The sequence below is a fragment of the Pogona vitticeps genome, chromosome 2, assembly GCF_051106095.1.
Source record: "Pogona vitticeps strain Pit_001003342236 chromosome 2, PviZW2.1, whole genome shotgun sequence".
NCBI lineage: Eukaryota > Metazoa > Chordata > Lepidosauria > Squamata > Agamidae > Pogona > Pogona vitticeps.
This window is the reverse complement of record NC_135784.1, coordinates 105,816,983-105,841,073: the sequence shown is the minus strand read 5'-3', so window position 1 is coordinate 105,841,073 and position 24,091 is coordinate 105,816,983. Positions and strand designations below refer to the sequence as shown.

The 24,091-nt window shown below is 45.6% G+C and overlaps 1 protein-coding gene across 3 annotated transcripts in view; it reads right to left on the bottom strand.

The window, feature by feature from the left end:
* Positions 1-12,633, bottom strand: part of ARHGAP26 (Rho GTPase activating protein 26) — a 400,569-nt gene extending 387,936 nt beyond the window's left edge. For all 3 annotated transcript variants that reach the window (XM_020806318.3, XM_020806326.3, XM_020806342.3), the window contains exon 1: positions 11,824-12,633. In XM_020806318.3, coding sequence (XP_020661977.2) covers positions 11,824-11,977 — 154 coding nt within the window. In that variant the 5' untranslated portion in view covers positions 11,978-12,633. The remainder of the gene's footprint in view (positions 1-11,823) is intronic.
* Positions 12,634-24,091: the final 11,458 nt, after the last annotated feature.

Below are 24,091 nucleotides of genomic sequence, written 5' to 3'. Positions count from 1 at the left end.
TGGAACAATCATAAACTTGGCCACTGAGGATTTAAGTCTCCAGAAAATATCAATCCTGATTATTTAGGTTCCTCATAGCTCATTTTAGTTTCAAATATGCATCTGCTCTATGACATGTATAGGTGTTCAGACAGCTCTGCCCGGGTGCACCATCTTAATTCCCATAAGCTAAAATTCTTTCCTCAGAAATTTGCACACCTACTGTATTGAAATGAATAAAGAGCGAGTTTGTCCCTTCTGTAAATGCATTACCTAATACACTTCTGAAGTACACATTGAAGTCTACACTACAGTTTTTCAAAAGAACTGAGAAAACCAGTTCCTGAAACATCAGAAGGGAACAGGGCAGATGTCCTCAGTGTAGGGCCTTGCAATGTTCTGTGCTGCAACTACTACAGCTTCCACTCTCCCTAGCCTGTGGCCGTACTATTCAGGGCTGACAGGAGTGGTGACTCAGTACTTAGTGGCTAGGACTACAAAGAGGGGAGGCCAGCTTTTGAATTGGGCTGCTGTTGTTTTTTTTAAGGACTTATAATCATGTTCACACTTGTTCACATATCTGACAAGGATGATGTACCAGTAAAAAGGAAGCCATTTTTCTTTATTTAAAAAAAAGCAGAAGAGACACAAACCACTGCTGTCCCTAGCAAACCCTCTGATTTACCTCTCAGTTTAACGTTGTGGTTATGTGGTATGGCAGATTACACATAAAAACCCTCAAGCCAGCCTCCTACCAATATCTCACAGCACTGACACAGACCATTATTTCCCCAGATCAAAAGTGTTTTGCCTCTGTATTCTTCCTCCCAAAACTTTTTATCCTTCTGATAATTACTGCACGGTCAAATTAAGGCCTCAGCACATATGCAGCAGCAAATACTGTACATTGTACAGTATTTGCTGCTGCATATCTGCTGAGGCCTTAATTTGACCGTGCAGTAATTATCAGAAGGATATACAGTGTACAAGATCAGGGGGCTGGTTATCCAAGCTCTGACCCACACGCCTATTTGCAGCCCCCACCCCATTCCTTCCTGCCACTCCCAACCTTTCTTTCTCTTACTCTATACATGTTCCCAAAAGTTAAAAACAGAGTGGGAGTATATCCAATTAAAACACAGGGCACAAAGCTCTATCCCTTATGTACATATACACACACACAATAAATGTAAACAAAAACAAATGCCAACAAAACTACAAAACAGGTAACATCACTTGATATCTATATGTGTTGGAATGTCAGGGGCTTCAAGTTAAATGATCATTTTCCTTATTTTGAGTGAGAGTAGGCTGCACTCCAATTTTTAAAGTTGTCACAGGTCTCTGTGTTGTTTGCAGACTTTATAAGCCATTCACCCTTTTCACCTGAAAGGATAGACTATGCATTACCACAAAATCATATTAACTAAAATAAATAAATGCAGGGTGGTTTCACTTTCCCTATTTGAATTATTATTTTAATATGTGTGGATTTAAAATTTTCATACCAATAGTAACTGCTGTTTTAATTCTTTATTTTTCTGTATCTATTCAGTTTTTATACTGCCCATCTAGAAAAATGCTACTCTGGGCAGTGTACAACAAAAGTAAAAGCACAGTTATAAAACTGGATTCATACAGCTCATGAACCACAGAGGAAACATGGCGTATATGTACAGTACACTGCACTATTACAGCAGTCTGATTCTGCTTAACTGTCTTAACCCCATCAGATGGAATGTGAGGATTTACACTACAGAAAAGGACTTAAGAGTTCTCTGCTGGAGAGCTCAGTTCCACCATCATCCAAAACTGAAGAACAAAATTCTAAGTCCCTCATCAAACTACAGATCTCAACATTCCATAGGATGGAGAAACAGCAATTAAAGTGGAATCAAACTGCTACAAATCTGTAGTGTAGATGCCACTCATGGATTCCTTTTACTCAATGTAAACAAGTCATGTAGTTAATTATGTTTTATGTTGATTGATTGTTGGGCGAGGGGGATTCATGGGCGGAATGAATGAATGAATGAATGAATAAAGTCTCAGTAAGTTGAGTAGCAAACTGACAACCAAGAAGCAGGGCAGTTCATTCAAGAGCATGCAGCCAGCCCAGGTAATTTTCTGCCAAGGCATGAGGTTTAAATTCAGTATTGCAACCCAATGTAAAACCAGCTACAGAACACTTAAAGTCATAATATCGGTGAGTTAATGACATTAGAGAACAATTTATTATAAAATCCTATTGTCATTTTACACTTGCATAAGAGAAATTGTGTTAAGTCACAGTGGCAAATTGTTACATGTGCGTACAATACAGTAGAAACTCACTCAGCACTTTAATGTTAATGAACAGCAATCTGCTACCAAAACATACATGATTTACGCATGCCATGCTGAGTACGCGTATGCACACCATGTTACGTTAAAATAGTAAAACACTTTTTTAAATTAATTTCTCTTCCAATATACCAAAACAGAGCCAAAAGGCTCCCTCAAAACAAGGTGTTGTTTATAACATTAACATTATTGTCAATATAATGCTAACAGTCGTAATACTGAGACTTTTTCCTCGCGATTGTTAGTTTTAACAAATGATTTCAGAGGTGTAGGAGAACCCTCAGACTAGTCACTACCTGTTAGTCTAGTTAACCTCACAAATTTGTTTTGATTATCAGGACAGGGGGTACTTATATACACCACCTTGAACAAAATGAAGATGGGCCTGTTCCCACTGTGAAATTTGCTGTGATCTGGCAGGCTGGTGTGTTAAAGGTCCTTATCTTCAATGCAATCTATTTTAACTCTTGGTACCCATCCAAGAAGGCAAAACAAAGAGATATTTTGCATCTCAATCAGTCGTCCCAAAGAGATTGCATGCCTCAGCCCTGTGTGGAAGATACCCGCAGTCTCTTAAAGGAGAGAGATGGATTGTTCTAAGTACAAACTCTTTTTTCCCCCATGCCAAAGAATGCTTTCAAGGAACTATATACCATAACTATATATATATAGTTTTACTGTCTCCTTTTCCCTTGCAGCATACCTTTACCTTTTGCCCCACTGGTAAAACAGATCAGGAAGATCACTTGACACCAAAACCATGAATGGCATCTACATCTATTAAGGTCATTTTCCATGCATTGCAGGGGATTGAAATTTTTGGTTCAAGCAACAGAGAATGTACATCCTGCTTTGCTTCAGAATGTCCACCATAAGTTACAGAATGATCAGCATTTTTGATTATTTTTCCATAATACAGTAAAGCCTTTTCAGCCACACTAGATGCTGTTCCAAGTCCTCGATACAGAGCACATTACCACAGTCTCTTGAGACTGAAGGATGCCTAAGAGGAATAAAGCCAGATACTATTAGCAACTATGTTCCCTGAGCAGCAGTTTAGAACCTGCAGAACTTTTGAAACACTAAGCTGAACCTAACTCACCAGGCACACATTGTTGGCTCACCGGTTCAGTCTGTGCAATCCCAGGCAGGGATTTGAATCCTTGGTATACTACTGCACAAGACTAGTGGGCTGTGTTTAGCCTGGTGTGTCACAAATTGTGCAGGTCTTGGATAAAAGCAGGCACTTGCTGGCACAGTGCTGCAGCCTGAGGCACTATGGGCTAAATGGGCAAAGAAAGTGTGGTGCAAGGATAAAAATCCAATTATTCAAGATGTTGAAAAAGAGTGCTGCCATTTGACAACGGGGATGCATGTGATATGGAAATAACACATGAGTTGTGTTTTTCTTGCCTTGCAGTAAGATATAAAAAAGCTAGGAAACTGTTTATTCTCACCTGCACTGAAAGTCAACACATCTCGTTTATGATTCCCACAAGACCTTTCTCACAACTCTACAATCTATCATAAGCCTGAACTCTCGTTACCTCTGGACTGCAAAAGACAAAAGCAAAGCAAAAAGCAAAGCGTGCTGCTTATATACCATCCCGCAGCACTTAAAACACTCTCTGGGCGGTTTACAAGTTAATTATGCAGGCTACACATTGTCCCCTCTCCCCGGGTACTCAATTTACCAACTTCAGAAGGACGGAAGGCTGAGCCAACCTTGAGCCGGCTACCTGGGATTGAACCCCAGTTCATGAGCACAGTTTTGGCTGCAGTGCAGCAGTTTAACCACTGCACCATGAGACCAAGTTCCACATTCAAATCATATTGCTAACAGTTAAGATAGAATGGCAAATTGCATTACTGGAGAGTTAAGCACAGCAACAAACTCTTTAATCTAGAAGGAAAACAAACTCCCTGAGCGTTGAATCTTGGCATCTCAGGACTGGATTCCTAAGGACTGGAGTCACATGTCAGGTAGAAAAATAATTCTACCTTAGAGAACACACCTGAGTCCAGTTAACTCCTCTCTCTTCCAGGAACAGTGATCTGAAATGGAGACTTAATTTTTCACACCACCTTGCAAGTTACAAAATAGGTATAATGTAACTTACCACAGACTCTGCACAGCAGTGTTGACCCACTCACTCCATTAATCGTAGAATCACAAAACAATGGAGTTGGAATAGTTCTATAAGGCCATCAAGTCCAACTCCCTAGTCAATAATAATTTAATTCATAGGAAACTCCTGTGAACCAACAGAACTTACTGATGCCTTCGACATCTTGGTTAAGTTCAACAATGGCCCCTCAAAATGCATTTTAACTCAAGAGTAACTCAACTAAGATATATCACTGCAATTAACTTTTTGTACAATGCTCTCACTCCAGAGCACTTCAATTTCCCACAATGTCAGTTACAAAGTATGCTATTTTTTCCTCTTATCTGCAAGGTACATCTGATTTTCTGAACTCCATGTTAGCAGTGCAAGAACTTTGGCTACTCCTGTCATCCAGAGACCTTAGAACAGTGGTTGCCAAACTTAGGTAACACAGGTGTTCTTGGATTACAATTCCCAGAAGCCTTGACCACTAGCTGGGCTGGCCAGGGTTTCTGGGAGTTGCAGTCCAAGAGCATCTGGGCTATCCAAGGTTGGGAACCACTGTCTTGGAAGACTGGAGAAAGTGGGCCTGACACAGTACCCAAAACATGTCTTCTGAACTTACAAGACAGAGTCACTTCTCTAAGAATAAATAAGGATACATCTTGGTCATGGTGCTTTTGGCATCCCAAAACAGCCTTGTAGTAGTCACTCACCATCTCAAGTGTCAACGTGTACAGGTAGTATTATGGCAAGACATAAACAGCTACTCCCCTATGGCAAGTAAGAAATGGCTCCAACTAAGCAAGGAGAGAACCTCTTATAAACCAGAAGAGAATTGGCCAATTATTTCTTTCAGACTGTTGATGTACCACAAGTGATTTACATTGGCATATCGAGGGCAAAGCAGACCAGTGATTTCTGGAGTAGTAAAGCCTGTAAGTTTCTTTGCAAGGCTGCCAAAAGAAAACCCACCCGTAATATGAGGTGTTGCAAATTCTAGCTTGTAACATTGATGTTTGGTATTCATCAAGTCACCCAACCCATTTTTAAGACTGTTCCCTGACACTGCTTGTCATATTCCTTAATCATCTACACCCCGTTCACATTTCATCTTCATGCCTCACTTGAAGCTTAGCATTTGCAAAATGTTCTGAATAATTTACACATGCCATTATAAGCAAAAGAGGAGAGGGACATGTGTTGATGAAGAACAGACCACCCCAGTATCAACAGAGTGATAAAGGGAGACAAGAAGAATGCAGAAATGCTGCCACACGACACGTCCTTTATTCAAAAGCCTGCTCCTTATTCTGTAGTGTCATAGCTTAATAAAGGAGGGGGAGTATTCTTCCAGTTAGATACAAAACCACCAACCTTTTATACACAGTTTAAATGATTTATTCATCCAAATTAGATATACATGGGACTGTTTGGCGCTGCCACCAACATAAAAACAACCAACCAGACTAGGGCAAAGCTCTTATTCACCTTGCACAGATCAGTGACTAAGGAGAACTATTTCTCTCATGCTTTTGGCTTTCACTGGTTTTCTGCTCAAGTTATGTTTGGGCCAGCTATATGACCAGATGGGTGTTCTCCTTCCCCTTTTTTTATTTGAAAAAACACACACCACAAGCACTGCCTACCAACCAGTTTTTATTTTGTTTACAGACACTCAATTCTTATCAGATAAAGGAAAGTTGTTACAGTCCCCAACCAATCAAATTACAGGAAAATCTTATCTTGACACATGCAAAAGTTTTGTCCCTTTTTATGAGTCAGGTCATTTACTGACGAAGCTTCTGAGCAGTAAATGCAATAACATCTCACTTGCTCTTTGGTCCTCATCCTGCTTATTTTCCAAGACCACATAAATTCTCACAAAGCTCTTCCCTTGCAACTAAGCACTTTGCTTGGGATGCTCCAGTCTAGCTCAGCCTGTGGTTTCATGGGCTGGGAGGGCATCCAACCTCCTTTTCCGACTCTGACACAGAGCTGCTATCATCTGAGGGTTCAGCCTCGTGGAACTCAAGCATCCAACGTCCGTGGAGTCCTTCAGTTCCTCACTGTCTTCAGGTTTGGTGGCATCCAATTCATCCTCGCTAGAAGTCTCTTCAGTGGAGCCATAACAATACGGGAGACTATGCTGTATGAATCCTGAGAACTGCCATGCCAGCTGCATGGCACCTTGGAACACTAGACAGCTCTGATAAAATCAAATATTAAAAGCTCGGTCAACATGCATCTAAAGCTAGCAGTCAAATAACAAATAGTACTTAACTGACATGATGCTAGTACTTAATTTAGCAGAACCTGGTCTGAATCTGTTAAACTCTTCAAATCCTAATTCTCACTCTACACACAATGTAGCTTATCTCATCTCTTTCCCTTGGGCCCTCCTCCTCCTCCTCCTGTGAATCTCTCTGCTTAATGTGGCTCATGGGACACTGGAGGAATAACTAAGGAAAGTAGGTATTCACGTATGTTTCCCTTTTTAAAAAAAAAACTGTAATGTAAACAATCATCTTTTTCTTAAGAGGATGTTTATACAGTCAGGTCCACGTAGCAGAGAGCTGCAAAGTTTAATCACCCCAAGCTTTAAGGATTTCTTAAAGTCTGAAGTCTCATTCACCTAGTTATTGCAAATCATTCAGTTTAATATTTCACTGTATTCCCTAATCGGAGAGGACTGTGCAACACTGCACCAAACTCATCCCAGAATAAAATGCTAATTCTAGAGAAGACATTAATCTCTCACATGTGGAGAACTCATTAAAGGTTCTATTTCACCTAGTCATGAGTTGGCATAATTGTAGATACTTATTCTGGTTTCAAACATATGAAATGACAAGTAGCCAAGGCCTCCATGGGGAGACTGCAGATAAAGCAAAAGAACGCTCTCACCCTTCAAACATGACCTGAAAATGGGAGGGTCATAAATGAAACTTCACAGCTATAGCTGGACACTTCCTTGCAGACCTACAACTGCAGTTTCAATATACACAGGCCATGAATAGTCAGGCCAGCTGCTTTCACCTCAGATGAGCAACCCAATGTATGTTAGTGGAGCGAAAAATAAGTTGAGGCATGCAAAGCTTCCGTGTCAAGTGGGAATGCAGCATCATGACACATGGAAACGTCTTGTTACCTGTCAACACAAGATTTTGTCCCAAAGGAACCCCTACAATGAAAGGGGGGGGAGCACAGGCAGAAGGTCTCAGAAACATATGTGAAAATTATAACCAATGTCCTTCTCTGTAATGTTATGGGGAAGCATACACGTAATTGACAGCAGAGTAGAAATGCTGAGTTGCAACGCATGCCCAACAAAAGGCTTTCTTTTAACTAGGGGATCTTTCCTGTCACATCTTCAGCTTCCAATACTTGCATGCACCTGATTCCTAAACAGCAGACATCTGCCAATTTCACTCACTTACTTACTATTATACATACCAATGTATACTAAACGGTTCCAGTTTCTAAATAACAGCTTCTGATTTAATTGGCCCAATTAAACAAACAGGGAAGGAAGGATTAATAACAAAACAGTGTTTAATCTCATATAGAAGAAAGGAGAAGGAATTTCCTTGATCTTGCCTTCAGATCCAGCTACAGTATGTGGAATAGCCATTAAAAGAAACCACTTTGAGAACAATTGTCAGTCTGGTACAGAAGTCACACAAGACTTTAGTACCACAGTTAAGGACTTAAATGGTGTAGGTTCACTTGATTAGCCAATCATTAATGCTGCACTTTTATCATATACCACATGGTAGCAAAATATTACCACACCCATAACAGCACTACAATGGCCTGATTACATTTGGCTTGCTATGAACTCCATTTAGTTAATAAACATTCCAACACATTTTCTTTCTTTGAGTACAAGATTAAACATCAGTACGTTATAAGGACAAAACTGCCTTCCCTCTAGGCTCACACGCTGCATATCTTTCCTCTTCTCCTTATGGCAGTTCTTAGGAAAATAAAAACTTATTTTATTTTAGATTACCTACAGTTTAAGTGTTCCAAATCCTAAATGGCACTTAATCTTGACTATGATTAGGAGGAACAATCCAGCTTCGTAAAATGCGGTTCCAAGTACTCTGGTTTCTATTGCTACTGTGCAGGAATCCTGTAAATTAGCCAGAGTTCGATCAAGTCTGTATAACTCACTAAATGGTGATAAGCTAATGTGAAAGTGAAAGCTTCCAAACTCCTCCTCCGATCACAGCTCAGTGGACAGGGTAGGTGTACAACAAGCAAGGAGTGTTGATACGGTAACATTAAATTATGATTTAGCATTGTGGCCTAACCAACTTATATTTTCAAGCATTACGAATAATGGATCAGTAAAAATACAGTAGAGAATTGAGTAGCAAAACGCTTCTGCATATCTTCCAAACGACTTCAGGCTGATCCATGCTCTGTGAATTATTTTCAAGACCACAAAAATGGTAAAAACCAATGATATTCACTCGAAGTGCCAAAACTGAATACTCACTGGCAAGTCAGCTGTTCTTGTTCATAAAAATGAGAAAAGACTAGAATGCCATGAGACACCAATTTATATGGACACACGAGAAGTGAAAACATCAGAGCTGTGGTGGAGGAATGGAAAACAGAACTTCCACTCTAGACTGTGATCTAGAGATGGACATGGACCACCAGTCTGGAAAGGTATGTTTACTGGCCACACAACTGATCTGGCATTTGGCGTGGCACCCTACCCCCTCTGGCAGACTGTGGGGGTGCCATTCCCAAGGTTGCTAAACTGTTGGCTTAATCTACAGTAGAGGCCAAACCCCCCTGGATGACGTCACAGCTGCTTCTGAGGGGCATGACTGCCCACCATTCTTCTTCTTTCTCATAGGTGCTAGAGAGCTTGCATAGAGCTTTTCCTTAGGCCAATTATAATGCCCTGATGTAACCATTGTCCTATCTGAACTCTGTAACCTATCTGTATACTGTCCACTATCTGTGAGCTTGTAAGGATAATAAAAGCACAGTCCTCCTGGGGGCAGGGCAGAATTCATTGGAACCAAATTCTGTGTTATTCTGCCTCTTCTACTAGTCACCCACCAGGAGCACTGCTGGCAGACATCCCTGTGTGTGTGTGGCTGACTTCTTTAACTTCTATCTCTAAGAGACTATTCGCTATCCTAAATATCTGGTGATCATCACAAAGCCCATCAGCCTTCTCATTCCGTCACTCCAACAGCAGACACACACTCGGAGGCAGTGCCCAAGCTTCTCTGCCCCACCTCCTTCAGGAGGTGCCTTGGGGTGGGCAGCCGCTGGAGGGGAGAGGGAGACGAAACACAGATCACCTGTGCAGCCACTAAACAAACCACACTGAACCACCGAACCAGCAGTTCATACCCATCTCTACTGTGATCCCATCCCCCATACAGCAATTTCATTTAGCAGGACCTCAGATCTGTTCCTACCTGAGGACAAAGTCTGAAGCCTAAAGACTGAGCTGGATAAACGTACATTGTATAAAAACAGTTTCAGAACAAGGAAACTAACCTGACATGCACTCCAGCCCTAGGCATGTCATCTCAAAACTGATACCCACAGAGTTAAATGGGTCTTAATACCAACAGCTATAAATCTTCAGTCTGAAGTGAGCATACCTGGCAATACTACAGTATTTCCAATCTCACTTGAGAAACCGCCTTCAAACCAAACCTCAGCTCCTCAGCACTATCAGGATAGGATTTTGCTGGCTACTAAAGAGTCAGGGCTTACGCAGGTGCTGGGACTGATCTATAAACAAAGCTTGAGGCCCAGTTGTAGATCCCCACCACCCTAAAAAAGCTAGTCTGATAAGTACACAAGAGAGCAGCATTTCAATGGGGTGACTTCCTTCCCCAGGGAAATCAATCTGACTTAAAAACAGCATTATTCAGTCTGACTTTTGGGATATTTTTTTAAAATCTGTTTTAAAATTATGTTTGAATAATTTTTGTTGTACAGTATAACAGTTTGGTGGCCCTCGGGGCAGAAAGGTTACTAATAAATACTTTTAATACAAAACAACAATAAACTTGCCTAGATTTCAATGGCTCACTAATTGTCCTCAATATCAGTCTGGAAGATTAGGACTTTTGATGAAAAGGTAATTCTTGCATCACTTGGCCTTCTGAAAAAGCACCTCAAGGAGACACACCTTCCTTGTTTTATTCAAATATTTCCCAAGAAAGCACTGATGAGATGGACAAGGCCCTCAAAGTTTGTTTAATACAATTAACTTTTTCAAAAATCTCCCAGCGATGGTGCAATTATTTGCCTTTGGCTCACAAAGAGAAAGAAGTAAACAAAACATAACTGGTCATCACACAGTGGCAGTTAGCTTTACAATGAACCAATGTTTAGCAGTTACATACACAACCTGTGTTTCACAAACTCTTTTGACTCTTTGAAAAGATGAGACAACCACCATAGGAAGTTAGGAACATGGCATAGTATAATTTATAATAACAAAAACACAACCTCAAAGCAAGCAAAACGCACGTGCTCACTGTCACAACTGACCTAAAGAACACTTTAGATTCCCTAAGTAATAGTTTACCAAGAACATCAAACTAGTGGCATTGTTCTGCCATGGTTCTAGTTCCTATCCTTCCCAAAAGAAGGAACATCCGCTGAAGAAAAAAAGTCTTCAAGGCAATAATCTCAAATACCTGTGCAAAATCCCTGTTTTCCTCGCAACCCTCCCTCCAATTCTTAACTATTCTGAAACTGAGGAAGTTCTAATAGATCTGCTAAGAGCTGTCGGCCAGGATAAATCTGTTTTAAACAAAGAGTCCATGCTATAAACCAGGGTTGGCCAACATGGACCCCAACAATATGTAGGGGGAGGATGGGAACTGAAATTCAAGGACATCTGGAAGGCCCCAGATTTTTCTCCCCAGCATAAGCCTTCATCTCTCATTGTCAAGTTAGTTGCAAGCTAGCTAGTCTTTCATTTTCATGAAAGATCACTGGGCCACAAAAAGGGGAAAGACTGATAGTGAAGAGGGCGTTTATCTTTAAACTACACACCTACAATAAAAGTTTGATAATATACAGATAGAGTTTGAATTGTCTGTATAACGGCATTACATTCTTGGCACTATTATCTACCCCTCAGCACCTGTGCATCTTTCTTGCCAAGAGACACATAGACATGAACTGTGGAACATTAAACTCCCTTGCTGTGTTTATAGTCTGGCATTAAACTGTCAGAGTTTCTCCACCCACTGCTGAATTTGCTATTGGCTTTCCAATAATTCTTCTAGGGCTCCTTCAAGTTTTGGTTTTGTTTTGGGTCACCAGGTCGCTCTACCCACACCAGCCCTGCCTATTCGACTCGGGACCGGCGCAGGGCCAGCTTGTCACTCACTCTTCAGGGCGGCGATGAGGGACTTTCCATCTTTTATGAGCTCCTTGATGAACTTGTTGGTCTTCTCCAGCTCAGCTTCGTGAGACTTCAGCCGCTCTCGGAACTGAGGGCTGTCCAAACAGCAGTCGCTAAACTCCAACGCAGGTAGTCCCATGACTCCCAGGACCTCTCCAAAACGGAATCACCTTGTGCGAAAAAAAACAAATCCGCTCGTGGGGAGAGGGGGAGGCAGAACTCTCACGAACACAAAGTCTCTCGCGAAACGCCTGAGGGGGGGGGGGGGAATATGAAGAATCAACCAGCAACCATTAAGGTTAAAGATAGTCGATGCACCCGCTGCGAAGCAGCCGGTATTAACGCTGCTCAGATTCTCTTCTGGGAAGGAGTCCCCTCAGAGAAGGAAGTGCGATAATTAAAAATAGAAAATACAGGCAGGTTTCAGGAGAGGCGAGATTTGCACCGGGAGCAGGCTCAGATGCCAAGGAGAAAGGACACGAGCCGCCCGAAGGAGGAGCCGGAGGGGGCCAGCGTCGCGGTAGCGGGGGGCAATGCCGCTGCTCCCTGAGGGCTGCTCATGGCGAAGGCTCCCAAACACGCTGCAAACTCGGGAGGTGGCGAGGACGCTGCTCTCGCTCTAGCTGTTGCCTCCAAGCCGGGCCGGTGCAGCGGCTGCTTGCTGCGACTGCCGCCTGCGGAATCCCCGGGAAGGGCGGCCGGTAAGGTCTCCCGCGCGGCCTCACAGATGGGGGGGGGGGGGCGGCGGCGGCGGCGGCGGCTCCTCTTCAGTTCAGCGCAGCCCTCTCCGGCGGCATCCGGGATCAAGCGGGACTCTCCACTTCCCCATTGGAACGCGGGATATCATTTTCCGACGGCGCTGCCCATTGGAACGTCGCGAGGAGCAGAAGGGCGATATGTATATTTTTTTTAACGCCGCCGGACGCAACCCCGCCTCTTGCGCCAGCCGGAGCCAATCAGCGCAGCGCCTGCTGGCGGGGCAAGAGGGAGGGAAACGTGGGGGGGGGGGAGAGAGAAAAGATGTCCTGCGATGACAGACCGGGGGATGAAGGGAGGAGTGGCCAGAGTTATGTCAAACCGCGTGGAGCTGTCGCGCGCCCCCCTCCCTTCCCCTCCCGCCTTCTTAAAGGCACAGCCGCAGGAGAGGTGGAGGGGGGAGGCGGCGTGGGGAAGGGACGAGGGGTTGCTCAAGGGCGTTGCTCGTCAACCTGTTGCTGCACAGGCGGTGGGAGGGAGAAGGCGCCACCCGTTTCCCCCCCCCGCGCGCGCCCAGGGGATTAACGGGCCCGGGAGGCACGTCTGGATGCGGAGGAAGAGAGGCGCGGCCGTTTCTAGCGCTTTCCGTACAAGCCGTTTAAAAAGCAACGTGTGACATTGATTCCCGGGCCAGCCCCAAGACGTGTCAGGCAGAAAGAGGCAGCCCGCCACGTCAGGTGGCCTTGCTGGGGGTGGGGAAGGTTGGGTTAATCACGAATAGGCAAGCAATTTTAATTAACTCGCTGGTCGGTTAATTATGATTGTATGTTTTGGTATCAAAGATTGGGGGAAGCGCTGTGGGGATTTTCCGCCCTGATCTGGAGTTCTGTCCGCAGGGGTTTTGAGACCAGGGGCGCCAAAAATGCGCTTCTCTGGCAACAAATGGCACGCAGGCGGGCCTGGCCCTGCTTCTTCTTTTGTCCCCGGAGGGCAAAATTAGGAGCTTAGACAACAACGAGCTTGCCTTTCTCCCCCTCCCCTCCCTCTTTCATTAGGGCTACTATCATTTTGCAAATATAGTGCCAATACTAGATGGTATCGCCCAGTTCTGGTTTTCGTTTTTACTTCCGCAACACGTGGATAGTCTCTTGTTTTTATCTCTTTTTTTTCCCGGGCTTGCCTCTTTGGGCCTCAAGCAGTTAGGGATCGCGGGTTCAGGTCAGGGTTACTGCACAGGAGGAGGAGGTGGATAATCAATCCGTAGCCTCAGGCGGACTCCCCGGCATACAATCTATCCGTCTGGCAGCGTTGGAGGAAAGGCACGAGCATGGTTTTGGAAAATCGGGAAGATGCAAGGAGCTCCGTTTACTACAGAACCCACGCCTAACGTCTGGTTTGATCCTGACTAGTGAAAGGTCCCAAGGGTATTTGAGGATTTAGCCTCCTTTGGTTAGAAGAGCACTGGAGAATTGTTATGGGCTTGGAATATTCGCTTTATTTATAGTCATACAAGCAGAAAATAGATGGAGGCGCTGCTACAGCAGGCGAACGCTGGTACTGCAGGGCGGAAATTTGCAGAGAACAACCGGCGCACCTTCGTCAAGGCTGCATATCCAGCATAACCCCTCTTCCCATTCCATGTACAAAAACTGACTGGACTGGCAGATGACTCTCCCATGCTATGCTCATGATGTGATCGTATACGTTCAGAATTCCCTTTATATAGCCCGGGACTCATCTACTATGAAGTTACTGAAGCTTAAGCTTCAGGCACTCTAATCCCAAAGGGACCCCAGACGCTACTTAAACCCACATTTTTAAAGAATTATGGGATTCTGTCAAGGAACCATCCCTCTGAAGAAAACAGTGGTCACCCAGATCTCATTGCTGGTTGTGAATGGACCCACATAACAGTTCAAGCTTTAGGGCGGCAAAAATGTCAGTCAGCCACTGTATAAGCCATTCAGCTATACTGCTCTTGCTCACCCTGGGGTGGGAGAGCCCAATGGGGAACAGATGTGATGAAGGCTGTGGAAGTTGACTGGAACCATGTCACTCCCAACAGCCCAGTCTCCCCGACTTGGCTGTGCTCCAAGGAGCCTAAAGCAAAACAAAAAGAATTCCCCAAGGCTTGGCACCTAGGGCCAGCACACAAACCCTGTGTGAGGTACTTGGTCACCACTCCCACACAAACACTGATGATCCCAGTGGTTGAGGCAAGGTGCTTGAAAAGTCTTTTGTACCTTATTAAAGGGGGGGGGGAGAGAGAATTAAAAAGAACAAGGCTGGAGCAAATACAGAAACATACTTAAAGGCATTCAAGAGATATGCATCCAAAAATAATAAAAGCTTGTTTAGCCTATCTGACACACCTTGCACTAATACCCTATCTAATACAGTGGGGTCTTGACTTAAGAACGGCTTGAGTTAAGAACATTTTGACTTAAGAACCGCTCTCATAGGAAAATATTGACTTAAGTACTTAGATTTGAGTTAAGAACTGAAAAAAACCCACGTGGGAGGCAGGGAAAGTGCAAAATGTGAACTTTCAGTTAACTGTTGGCCAGTGAAAAGGGTGCCTGTCTGCTTCCTCACTCCTCCCAGCGTTTAGAGAGTGGATTGGGAGACAGTCTTCAGACTGCCTGGTACTGTACTGCCTGGACTGTATTTTCCCTGCCTTCCCTGAACCTTTCTTGACCTAAGAAAAAAAGAAACAAAATATCCCCCTCTAGTGGTCGAAGGCGGAATAGCAGCTTCCCATTAGTTTCTATGGACGGAAAAGAGCGGATACGGATCAAATGGTTTTCAATGCATTCCTATGGGAAATGCAGATTTGACTTGAGAACTTTTTGACTTGAGAACCGCCTTCCAATACGGATTAAGTTCTCAAGTCAAGACCCCATTGTACTTACACGTTAGCTGAGAAATAACAGCTCAGAAATATGCACAGTGTGCACCCTTCCTGGCACAGCATCATAGAACAACAAATGGACCCCGTCTCCTCCTTCAAGTCAGACTAAGCTTCATCACAGCAGATTAGCATAGTGCTTTCTTGTCAAAATATCTTCCTGTCCTGCTCCCTTTCCCATCACTAAAATCTGCATAACTCTCCTGGAAGGAGATAGATTGGCTTCTTTTACTTTATTTACTTTATTTGGATTTATACCCCGCCCCTCTAGACAATGTCTACTCGGGGCGGCTTACAAAAAATGATAAAATACAATAAAAATATAATTACTAAAAGCTTAATAATACGACCAAATAACCAATGGATATATACATTATCAAGATGGGAAACTAAAGAACGAGACAGTTAATTGACTGGAGGGAAGGCCTGACTAAAGAGCCAAGTTTTTAAATGACTTTTAAAAACCCCCAATGAGGGGCCAGACGGATTTCCGTTGGTAGAACATTGTTCTTTCCGGGCCTCTCTCGGCGTAAGGCCCCTCAGCCGTCCCTGCTGGCTTTGTCGGGTGATTCGAGTAGACCTGGGTAGCAGATGCCGATTTGCCAGGTATCGAGGTCCCAAACCATTTAGGGCAGGCTTGTCCAACCTGTGGCCCGAGGGCCGCATGCAGCCCAGGTCAGCTCGTAATGCGGCCCACTGCAATTTTTTATTTTTAAAGAAATTCCAAAGTTTCAAGCCACACTGCCGGTGCTTGTGGCTGGAATGTGGCCGGGGCATGTCACAACAGTAGAGGGGAAGATAGGGAAGGAAGGAAGGAGCGATTGGGGAGGGGACAGGGCGGCTGCGTGACTGCATTGCACCGTCCCCGTCAATAGGTGGACCCCCTCCCAACCCATAAAGCCGCCGGAGTCGAAGCTGGCAGCCTCTGCTGTCTGAGATCGCAACTGCCGGTAAGCGTGCTTGGAGTGGGGCTGCGGAGGGGTGCACCCCCCATGCGGCCCAAACCAAATGTATGTGCGGCCCAAACCAAATTTTCATCTTCTAATGTGGCCCAGGGAAGGTGAAAGGTTGGACACCCCTGGTTTAGGGCTTTATATGTCATCATCAGAACTTTGAAATCAATGCAGAAATGAACGGGCAACCAATGCAGAGCAGCCAGGGTGGGGGAGATATGCTGATATTTCCTCACCCCACTAAGGAGCCTGGCTGCTGCATTTTGCACCATTTGAAGTTTCCGCATCAATCCCAAAGGCAGCCCCACGTAGAGTGCATTACAGTGGCCTAATCTCGAGATTACGAGCGCGTGGACAAGAGTAGTGAGGGCCCCCCATCAAGATATGGTCGCAGCAGAGGCAATCCGCCACAGGTGAAAATAGGCAGAACGGACCACGGACACTACCTGGGTTTCCATGGTAAGCGCCAGGTCCAGGTGTATCCCCAAGCTGTGGACCTCACTCTTTGCAGTAAGGGTTGACCCCCACAAAAGAGAGGGAGTCACCCACGCTGCTGATGGAAGGACCACCCACCCTCAAAACCTCCGTCTTGTCTGGGTTCAAGTCAAGAGTCACTGCTAAAGTGCTAGATTCCTTTTTGCTTTGATATGCCCTCTAGTAAAAGATAAGTATGGAAGCACCAGTTCCTCTCTCAGTCCTTTCTTTAAAGTGTTCAGTAACAGGAGGTAAGTTGAAGGTGTCAGGTGTCATTTTTGCACACTGACCTCTGCCTGTTCAGTCATCTTCCCATATACTCACAGCAAAAGCCCAAAGTGTCCAGTAATTGAATTCCATATTCTCAGGATTTCGTGGGGCTGTCTTCTTTTTGTGAGTACTGCAAACACAATGAACCTTACAAATATGTGAATTCTGTTCCCTTTTCTTTCAAATAACAGAACAATAGCAGTAGTAGAAGCACCACCCAAACTGGGTGCTACAAAATACACACCCTTAAGTTCCATTCACCAAGACTAAGCAAGAACATGAGTTCCTTGTAGAGAAACATGTTCTGCCAATGCCTCTCTGAAGCAAAATGGGTCAGAAACAAAGTCCCAGGTATTTGTATGGCCCAGGGCAGATACCAAGATGATAAGTGCCTGTATTATTATGCAGGGGAATAGCAGCTCCTGCTCTCTCTCTCTCTCTCTCTCTCTCTCTCAACTGAAATTTCAAATTGCAGACACTTCCTAAGATTTCCCCACCCACTGGGCTGAACCAGTTAGTCTACAATCTTGATGTCCAGTTCCAGCTGAAGGTCTGTTACCTTCTTCAGACTCTGATTAAAACTGCACTTAAAAAGCTGGAGATATTAGGAGACCAGCTCCTTTTATTAAGTCTCATTCATTGTCCAGGTGGTCCAGGAGTTCTGCGGGTCTGGGATTGTTGGCGTGGGGAGTGGATCGTCTCAGGCTTCGGAAGGAGGAAGGCAGGGGGAAGACGTGGGTGGACGCAAAGGAGAAGGAACTGATTCACCGGGTGGTCGCCATGTTGGTCTCTTTAGTGACAGCCTCCCTCCTAGGTCCAAATTGCTCACCCTGCTCTCCCTGGACTACTTACAAAGTCACCTCACCTCCCTCCCAAGGAAGGGCAAAGCAAAAGCCAGGGACAGATCACTTTTCTGCCTGGACTGCATTGTTTTTGATGTTACCCTCGCTCATCACCAACACCTATGAGATGCAACTCGTGAGTAACACCCTCACTCCGACACTCCTCCCATTACTAACAGCAATTTTAACAACCTTTGAAACAACAACAACACCATCAAGACTAATAAAACTCAAAAGGACAAGGTTGAGAGGCAGGGGAGGACAGACCTGGACTATATGTGGGGGTAGTCTTCTGGGTACTCTTTTTTAATTTAATTTAATTTTATATATGGGGTCTTGTATTGGGATTCTTAACTATAATATTGGTTAATACTGTTTTGTTTATGCACTTTTGTCTACGTTGTGTTATTATTTAGAGTTTTGTTCTTTACTTTCTTTCTTCTTTCTTGTCTGATATGGAGTGGAAGGCCTGCTTGCCCAGCAAGGGGCCTTTTAACATCCCGGTGATCACAGGTAGAGGGAGATATGGCATTGGCACAGTCCCTACTCGTGTCAGAAGAACAATGAACAGATGTTTGACTGCTGTTCATTGTTCTGAGACTGTGACCAACGCTCAGTATTGAGGTAGCCAGCCCAGTCAGCCCTCCACTCTAACTCTGGTACTGTTGAACGCCAGGTCTATATCCAATAAAACCCAGGTGATTCATTACCTTATCCTGGAGGAGGATACAGACCTGGCATGCATAACCGAGACGTGGACTGGCGGAGAAGGGGGCCCTCCTCTGGCTCTCGTCTGTCCGCCCGGTTATGCCGTCCAGCACCAGGGTAGACTGGAGGGGCGGGGGGGAGCCATTGTTTATAACTCCAGCTTGGAGGTTACTAGGCGCTCCTCAGTGGTAAAGCCGGGTCTAGAGGCACTCCACGTGTCGATTGGGGCCAGGGATGGTATTGGGATTTTGCTGGGTTATCATGCTCCCCGCGATCCAGCCACTTCCCTTCCAGAGCTGGCCGACTTTGTCTCCGCAGCACTGTTGGGATCCCTGAGACTTTTGGTCTTGGATTATTTCAACGTGCATGCGGAGCCAGAGGTTTTTGGGCCAGCTCTTGAGTTATTGGAAACCATGGCTGCCTTGAACATGTCCCAACATGTCAGCGGCCCCACCCATGTGGGTGGCCACACGTTGGACCTGTTTTTTTCCTCCAGTTGGAGCAAGTGTGATCTGATGGTGATGGACCTCATGTCAGTCCCCTTGTCACAGTCAGATCACCACCTAATAAAATGTAACCTCACAGTGGCTCTCCCCCCTCGCAGGGAGCTGGGACCAATTGCTATGGTCCACCCTCGAAGACTACTGGATCCAGTTGGATTCCAGGATGCCATGAGAGATGTTATGGCTGACCCAGCTAGCACTCCTGTCGATGCTCTGGTGGACAGCTGGTCCATCGCTGCCACCAGGGCTATAGACACGATCGCGCCTAAACGCCCTCTCCGTCGTAGAGCTCGGCCAGCACCCTGGTTTACCCAGGACCTTCGAGCGCTGAAGTGAATGAGGAGAAGGCTAGAGTGTAGATGGAGGAAAAACCCAACAGATTATAACTGGATAGTTGTTAAAGTTGCAACTAACCTTTACCTGGCTAAGGTAAAGGCTGCATGTCGATCATTCTTCGCTAACCGGATAAGCGAAGCGTCAAATCAGCAGGTGGAGTTATTCCGTATAGTGCGCGACCTATCCAGAACTGGTTCGGGTGATAGGCCTCCCCCTAGTTTTTCACCTGACCAGTTTGCAGCTTTCTTTAAATCTAAAGTGAAGGCCATCCGCCGGGAGCTCTCTCCTTTTTTAAATACAGTGAGTCAAGCTGAGATGTCCAGCGTTCCGTCTTGCCCGGTGTCTTTTGACTCCTTTCAGCCCGTGACGCCTGATTCTGTGGACAAGGTGATTGACCGCTGTCGAGCTACCACCTCTTCTCTTGACCCTTGCCCCGCCTGGCTAATCAAAGCAGCCAGGCCGAAAACAACAGAATGGGCTACAGCAATAATTAATGGGTCCTTCCTTGAAGGAGGGTTTCCACCAGCCCTCAAGGAGACACTCATTAGGCCCATAAGAAAGAAACTTAATACGGCAGCGGATGAAATTGGCAATTATAGGCCCGTCGCCAATGTTTCTTTCATGAGCAAAGTGGTTGAGAGGGTGGTTGCTGATCAGCTTCAGGAACACTTGGATGAAACAGATGCCCTGGATCCATTTCAGTCAGGCTTCAGGCCGTGCGACGGTACAAAAACGGCATTGGTCACCCTGTATGATAACCTGTTGAGGGAGGCTGATGGGCAAAACGTCTCTGTTGGTCCTCCTCGACATCTCGACGGCCTTCAATACCATTGACCACAGTATCCTCCTAGGGAGGCTCTCCGAGTTGGGAATTGGTGGCCTGGTGCTTGCCTGGCTCCGTTCCTTCTTGGTGGACCGCCGCCAGAGAGTGCAGCTTGGGGAGAGTGTCTCAGCCCCGTGGAGTCTCAATTGTGGGGTTCCACAGGGGTCGATTATCTCCCCAATGCTGTTTAGCATCTATATGAGGCCGCTGGGTGGGGTCATCAGGGGATGTGGAGCATCGTGTCATCAGTATGCTGATGACACTCAGCTCTACATCTCCTTTTCACCAACTGCAGGTGATGCCGTCCTGTCCCTTCAGCGCTGCCTGGGAACCGTACTGCAATGGATGCAGGCCAATGGGCTGAGGCTGAATCCGGACAAGACGGAAGTTCTGAGGGTGGGAGCCCCCGTGGCTGGCGGCTTGGGTGACTCTCATGTGTGGGGGAGTGACCCTGGCTGCAAAGAGTGGGGTCCGCAGCTTGGGCATACACTTGGACCCAATGCTCACCATGGAAACACAGGTGGCATCGGTTGTCCGTACTGCCTTTTTCCACCTTTGGCGGATAGCCCAGCTGCAGCCCTACCTTGACACGGGGGCACTCACCACCTTGGTGCAAGCTCTCGTAATCTCAGGATTAGACCACTGTAATGCGCTCTACGTGGGGCTGCCTTTGAGGCTGATGGGGAAACTTCAGGTGGTGCAGAATGCAGCGGCCAGACTCCTTACTGGAGTGAGAAAATACCAACATATCGCTCCTACTCTGGCCATGCTGCACTGGCTGCCCATCCGTTTCCACATTGACTTCAAAGTTTTGATGCTTACTTATAAGGCCCTAAATGGTTTAGGGCTGTTACATGCAGCACTGATGTTACCTGTCTGTCATGGGTTGGAGGGAAAGTTCCATCCTATGGGGAGTGGAAGGCGGGACATCAGGAGGAGGGGCTGTACTGTATATATATGTGGAGCGTGTGAGGAGAAGAAGAAGAAGCTGGAAGAGAGCTGAGATAAGAAGCTTGAGTGGGAGTCTGTGTGTCAGACAGGGTACTACTGTGTGTCAGTCAGTACCAACCTGATAGGTTCAGGTGTCTGTGTGGTTAGCCAGAACTGATAGGTTCAGGGTCTGTGCTTCAAGTTGGGTGTTCTGTGTGAACCAAACTGTGTGTATGCATGATTGAGACTAAGCCACGTTACTGTATCTTATTCACTTGATCATTTTATTTTCCCTGTGTGTTATGTAAATAAACCTTGTTCTTTTATTTGTTTAAAAATCCATCCCTGGTCTGTGTGACTTCTTATAGGGAATGGTTGGTGGCAGCTTAGTGAAACTGTGGCATATCCCAGTAGGTCTGGGGTTTGTCACATTGATTGGTGTCCAGCGTGTGGGATACGACTGGTCCAGTTGTCCAGTGGTCCAGCAAAGCCTTGGCAAGTGTGCCCAGGGCAAGGGGGGTCTAGTCAGGGACAATCTGAGGGCGCGTAGGTAATCTTCTAGGCGTACCTCACGGGGAGGTGCGCTAGTGGAGGAGCGTGCCAACTGGGGACTAGATTGGGGAGCTCTGAGGCAACCTGTTTTGGCGGGAAAAAGGCTGAGGCAAAACTGTGTGAAGTAGCAGTGATCTAGCCTGCCTGCTGAGAGGCCTAGCAGAGGGGGTAGACTCTGGCTGGCTACAGTTGCAAGTTAGTGCTGAAGAACAGCAGCAATCTATAGAAAGCTGGTTCTGAGGCAAAAGAGAGAAAAAAAAGTGGTCGCTTTATTTTGAGGCTTGACTTTTGAGAGCAGCCTGTTCTGGGGGGGGATTATGCCCTTGACTCGAAGCCAAATGGCAGAAATGGGTGAAGTGAAAGACCCACAGGTGGACCAAGGTTCTGAGGACGAATTTGGCTCAGTGCAGGATGAGAGCACGGGAGAACAGAACCCAGAACTCAGAAAAATGCTCCTAGCCCAACAGCATGAACTGAGGGTGAGGGAAATGGAGGAAGTGAGAGAACCACAGGGAGACCTAAGAAAATTTAAGTTATCACTAGAACATGAATTCAGAATGAAAGAACTAGAGAAGGAGGAACAAATTGAACAGCTTAAAATAAGAGGAAAAGAAAGAGCTGAAATCAGTCAGGCAGAGGCAGATGCCAAGAAAAGGGGAATGGCCATGAGGATAGAAGAGATGGAACTGAAACACAGAATTAGAATGGCACAATTAGAATTAACATTCCTAAATAAGAGAAATAACAATTTATCAGTTGAAGAAATTTCGGAAAGAGAAAAGTATGAGGCTCAGGCCAGACAAAGTGAGCAAGATCTTGAAAAATATAATCAGCAAAAAGACATTAAATTAAAAGAAATCAGAGATAAGACTGAAGAAAAAGTAAAAGAGATAAAAGCTAGGGCTGAGGAAGAAATTTTACAGATCAGGGCTGAGTTTGAGGCTAAGCAAAAGGAGCTAGAAAAGAAACCAAAAGAAGGCACACAGGTTAAGGCACAACGTCAAAACCTGAATTATTCTGAAGAAAACATGAGGGAAACATGGGACCCTAAGTACTCCAAAGGGTTAGTTCAGGGCCCGCCAAAAATGGGCGGCCATTCTGTTGATAAAACTTCTGGGCAGAGCCAGTCCAGGAACCAGATTTTGGAGGGAAAACCAAAACAAGATGAGAAAGACTCAAAATATAGCAGAAAATGTTATTTCTGTCAGGGAAAGGGCCATCTAATCTCAGAGTGTGAGAAATTAAAGCAGCTAAAAGGAATTGTGCCTCATGATTCGAGTGGAACCAAGCCAAAAGCTGTGTTCTGTGTCCAGAAAGAGCAAAGCTCCTTGTCACTGAGGGAGCCTGTTGCCATGGCTACTCAATCTGGAACAGTTACATCTGCTGATCAGGCTGAGGAAAATGGTCCTCTTGTGGAGGTCAGGCGCTGCTTACTTGTGAGAACAGATTCTCAGTTGTTTGAAACAGCAGGGGTGGACGTAGGAATACTTGACCATCAGTATCGGGGGTTGAGGGACACTTGTTCCCAGGTGACCCTGTGCCATCCAGATATTATTCCTAGGGAGTATGTAATCCCAAATGAGAGCATAAAGGTGGCAGGGATTGAGGGACAGGTGATCTCACTGCCAGTAGCGGAGGTACCTGTGAACTTTCAAGGCTGGAGGGGAGTTTGGCGGCTAGCGATTTCATCGACTCTGCCAGCAGCCGTGCTCGTGGGAAATGACCTGGCTGAACATGTGAAACGGGTGCTAGTGATTACACGTTCATAAGCCACCACGGGGACAGTTCAGGGGGGTAATGATGAGCCAGAGACGGAAGCAGGTGGGGGGAGTTCAGAAGCTGTGGTGGAAACCTTAACCACAGACAGCCGATTTGGCCAAGAGCAAAAGGCAGACGCCACTCTCCAAAAGTGTTTTGAACAGGTGACAGACGCCCAGCTAACACCTGAGACCCCAGTGAGATTTTGTGAGAGAAAGGGAATTTTATATAGAGAGACCCTGAGGAATACCTCAAAAGGGGGAGATGGGATCAGAAGTCAGCTAGTGGTACCTGAAAAGTATCGCCCCATGATCTTACAAAGGGGGCACTCTGACATGTTTGCTGCGCACTTAGGGGTGAACAAAACACAGCAGAGAATCACACAGAATTTTTACTGGCCTGAAATAGGGAAGCAGATCAAAGAGTTCTGTAAACAATGTGATGGGTGTCAAAGGCAGGGGAATAGCCGCGACAGGACCAAAGCAAAGTTGTGCCCTTTG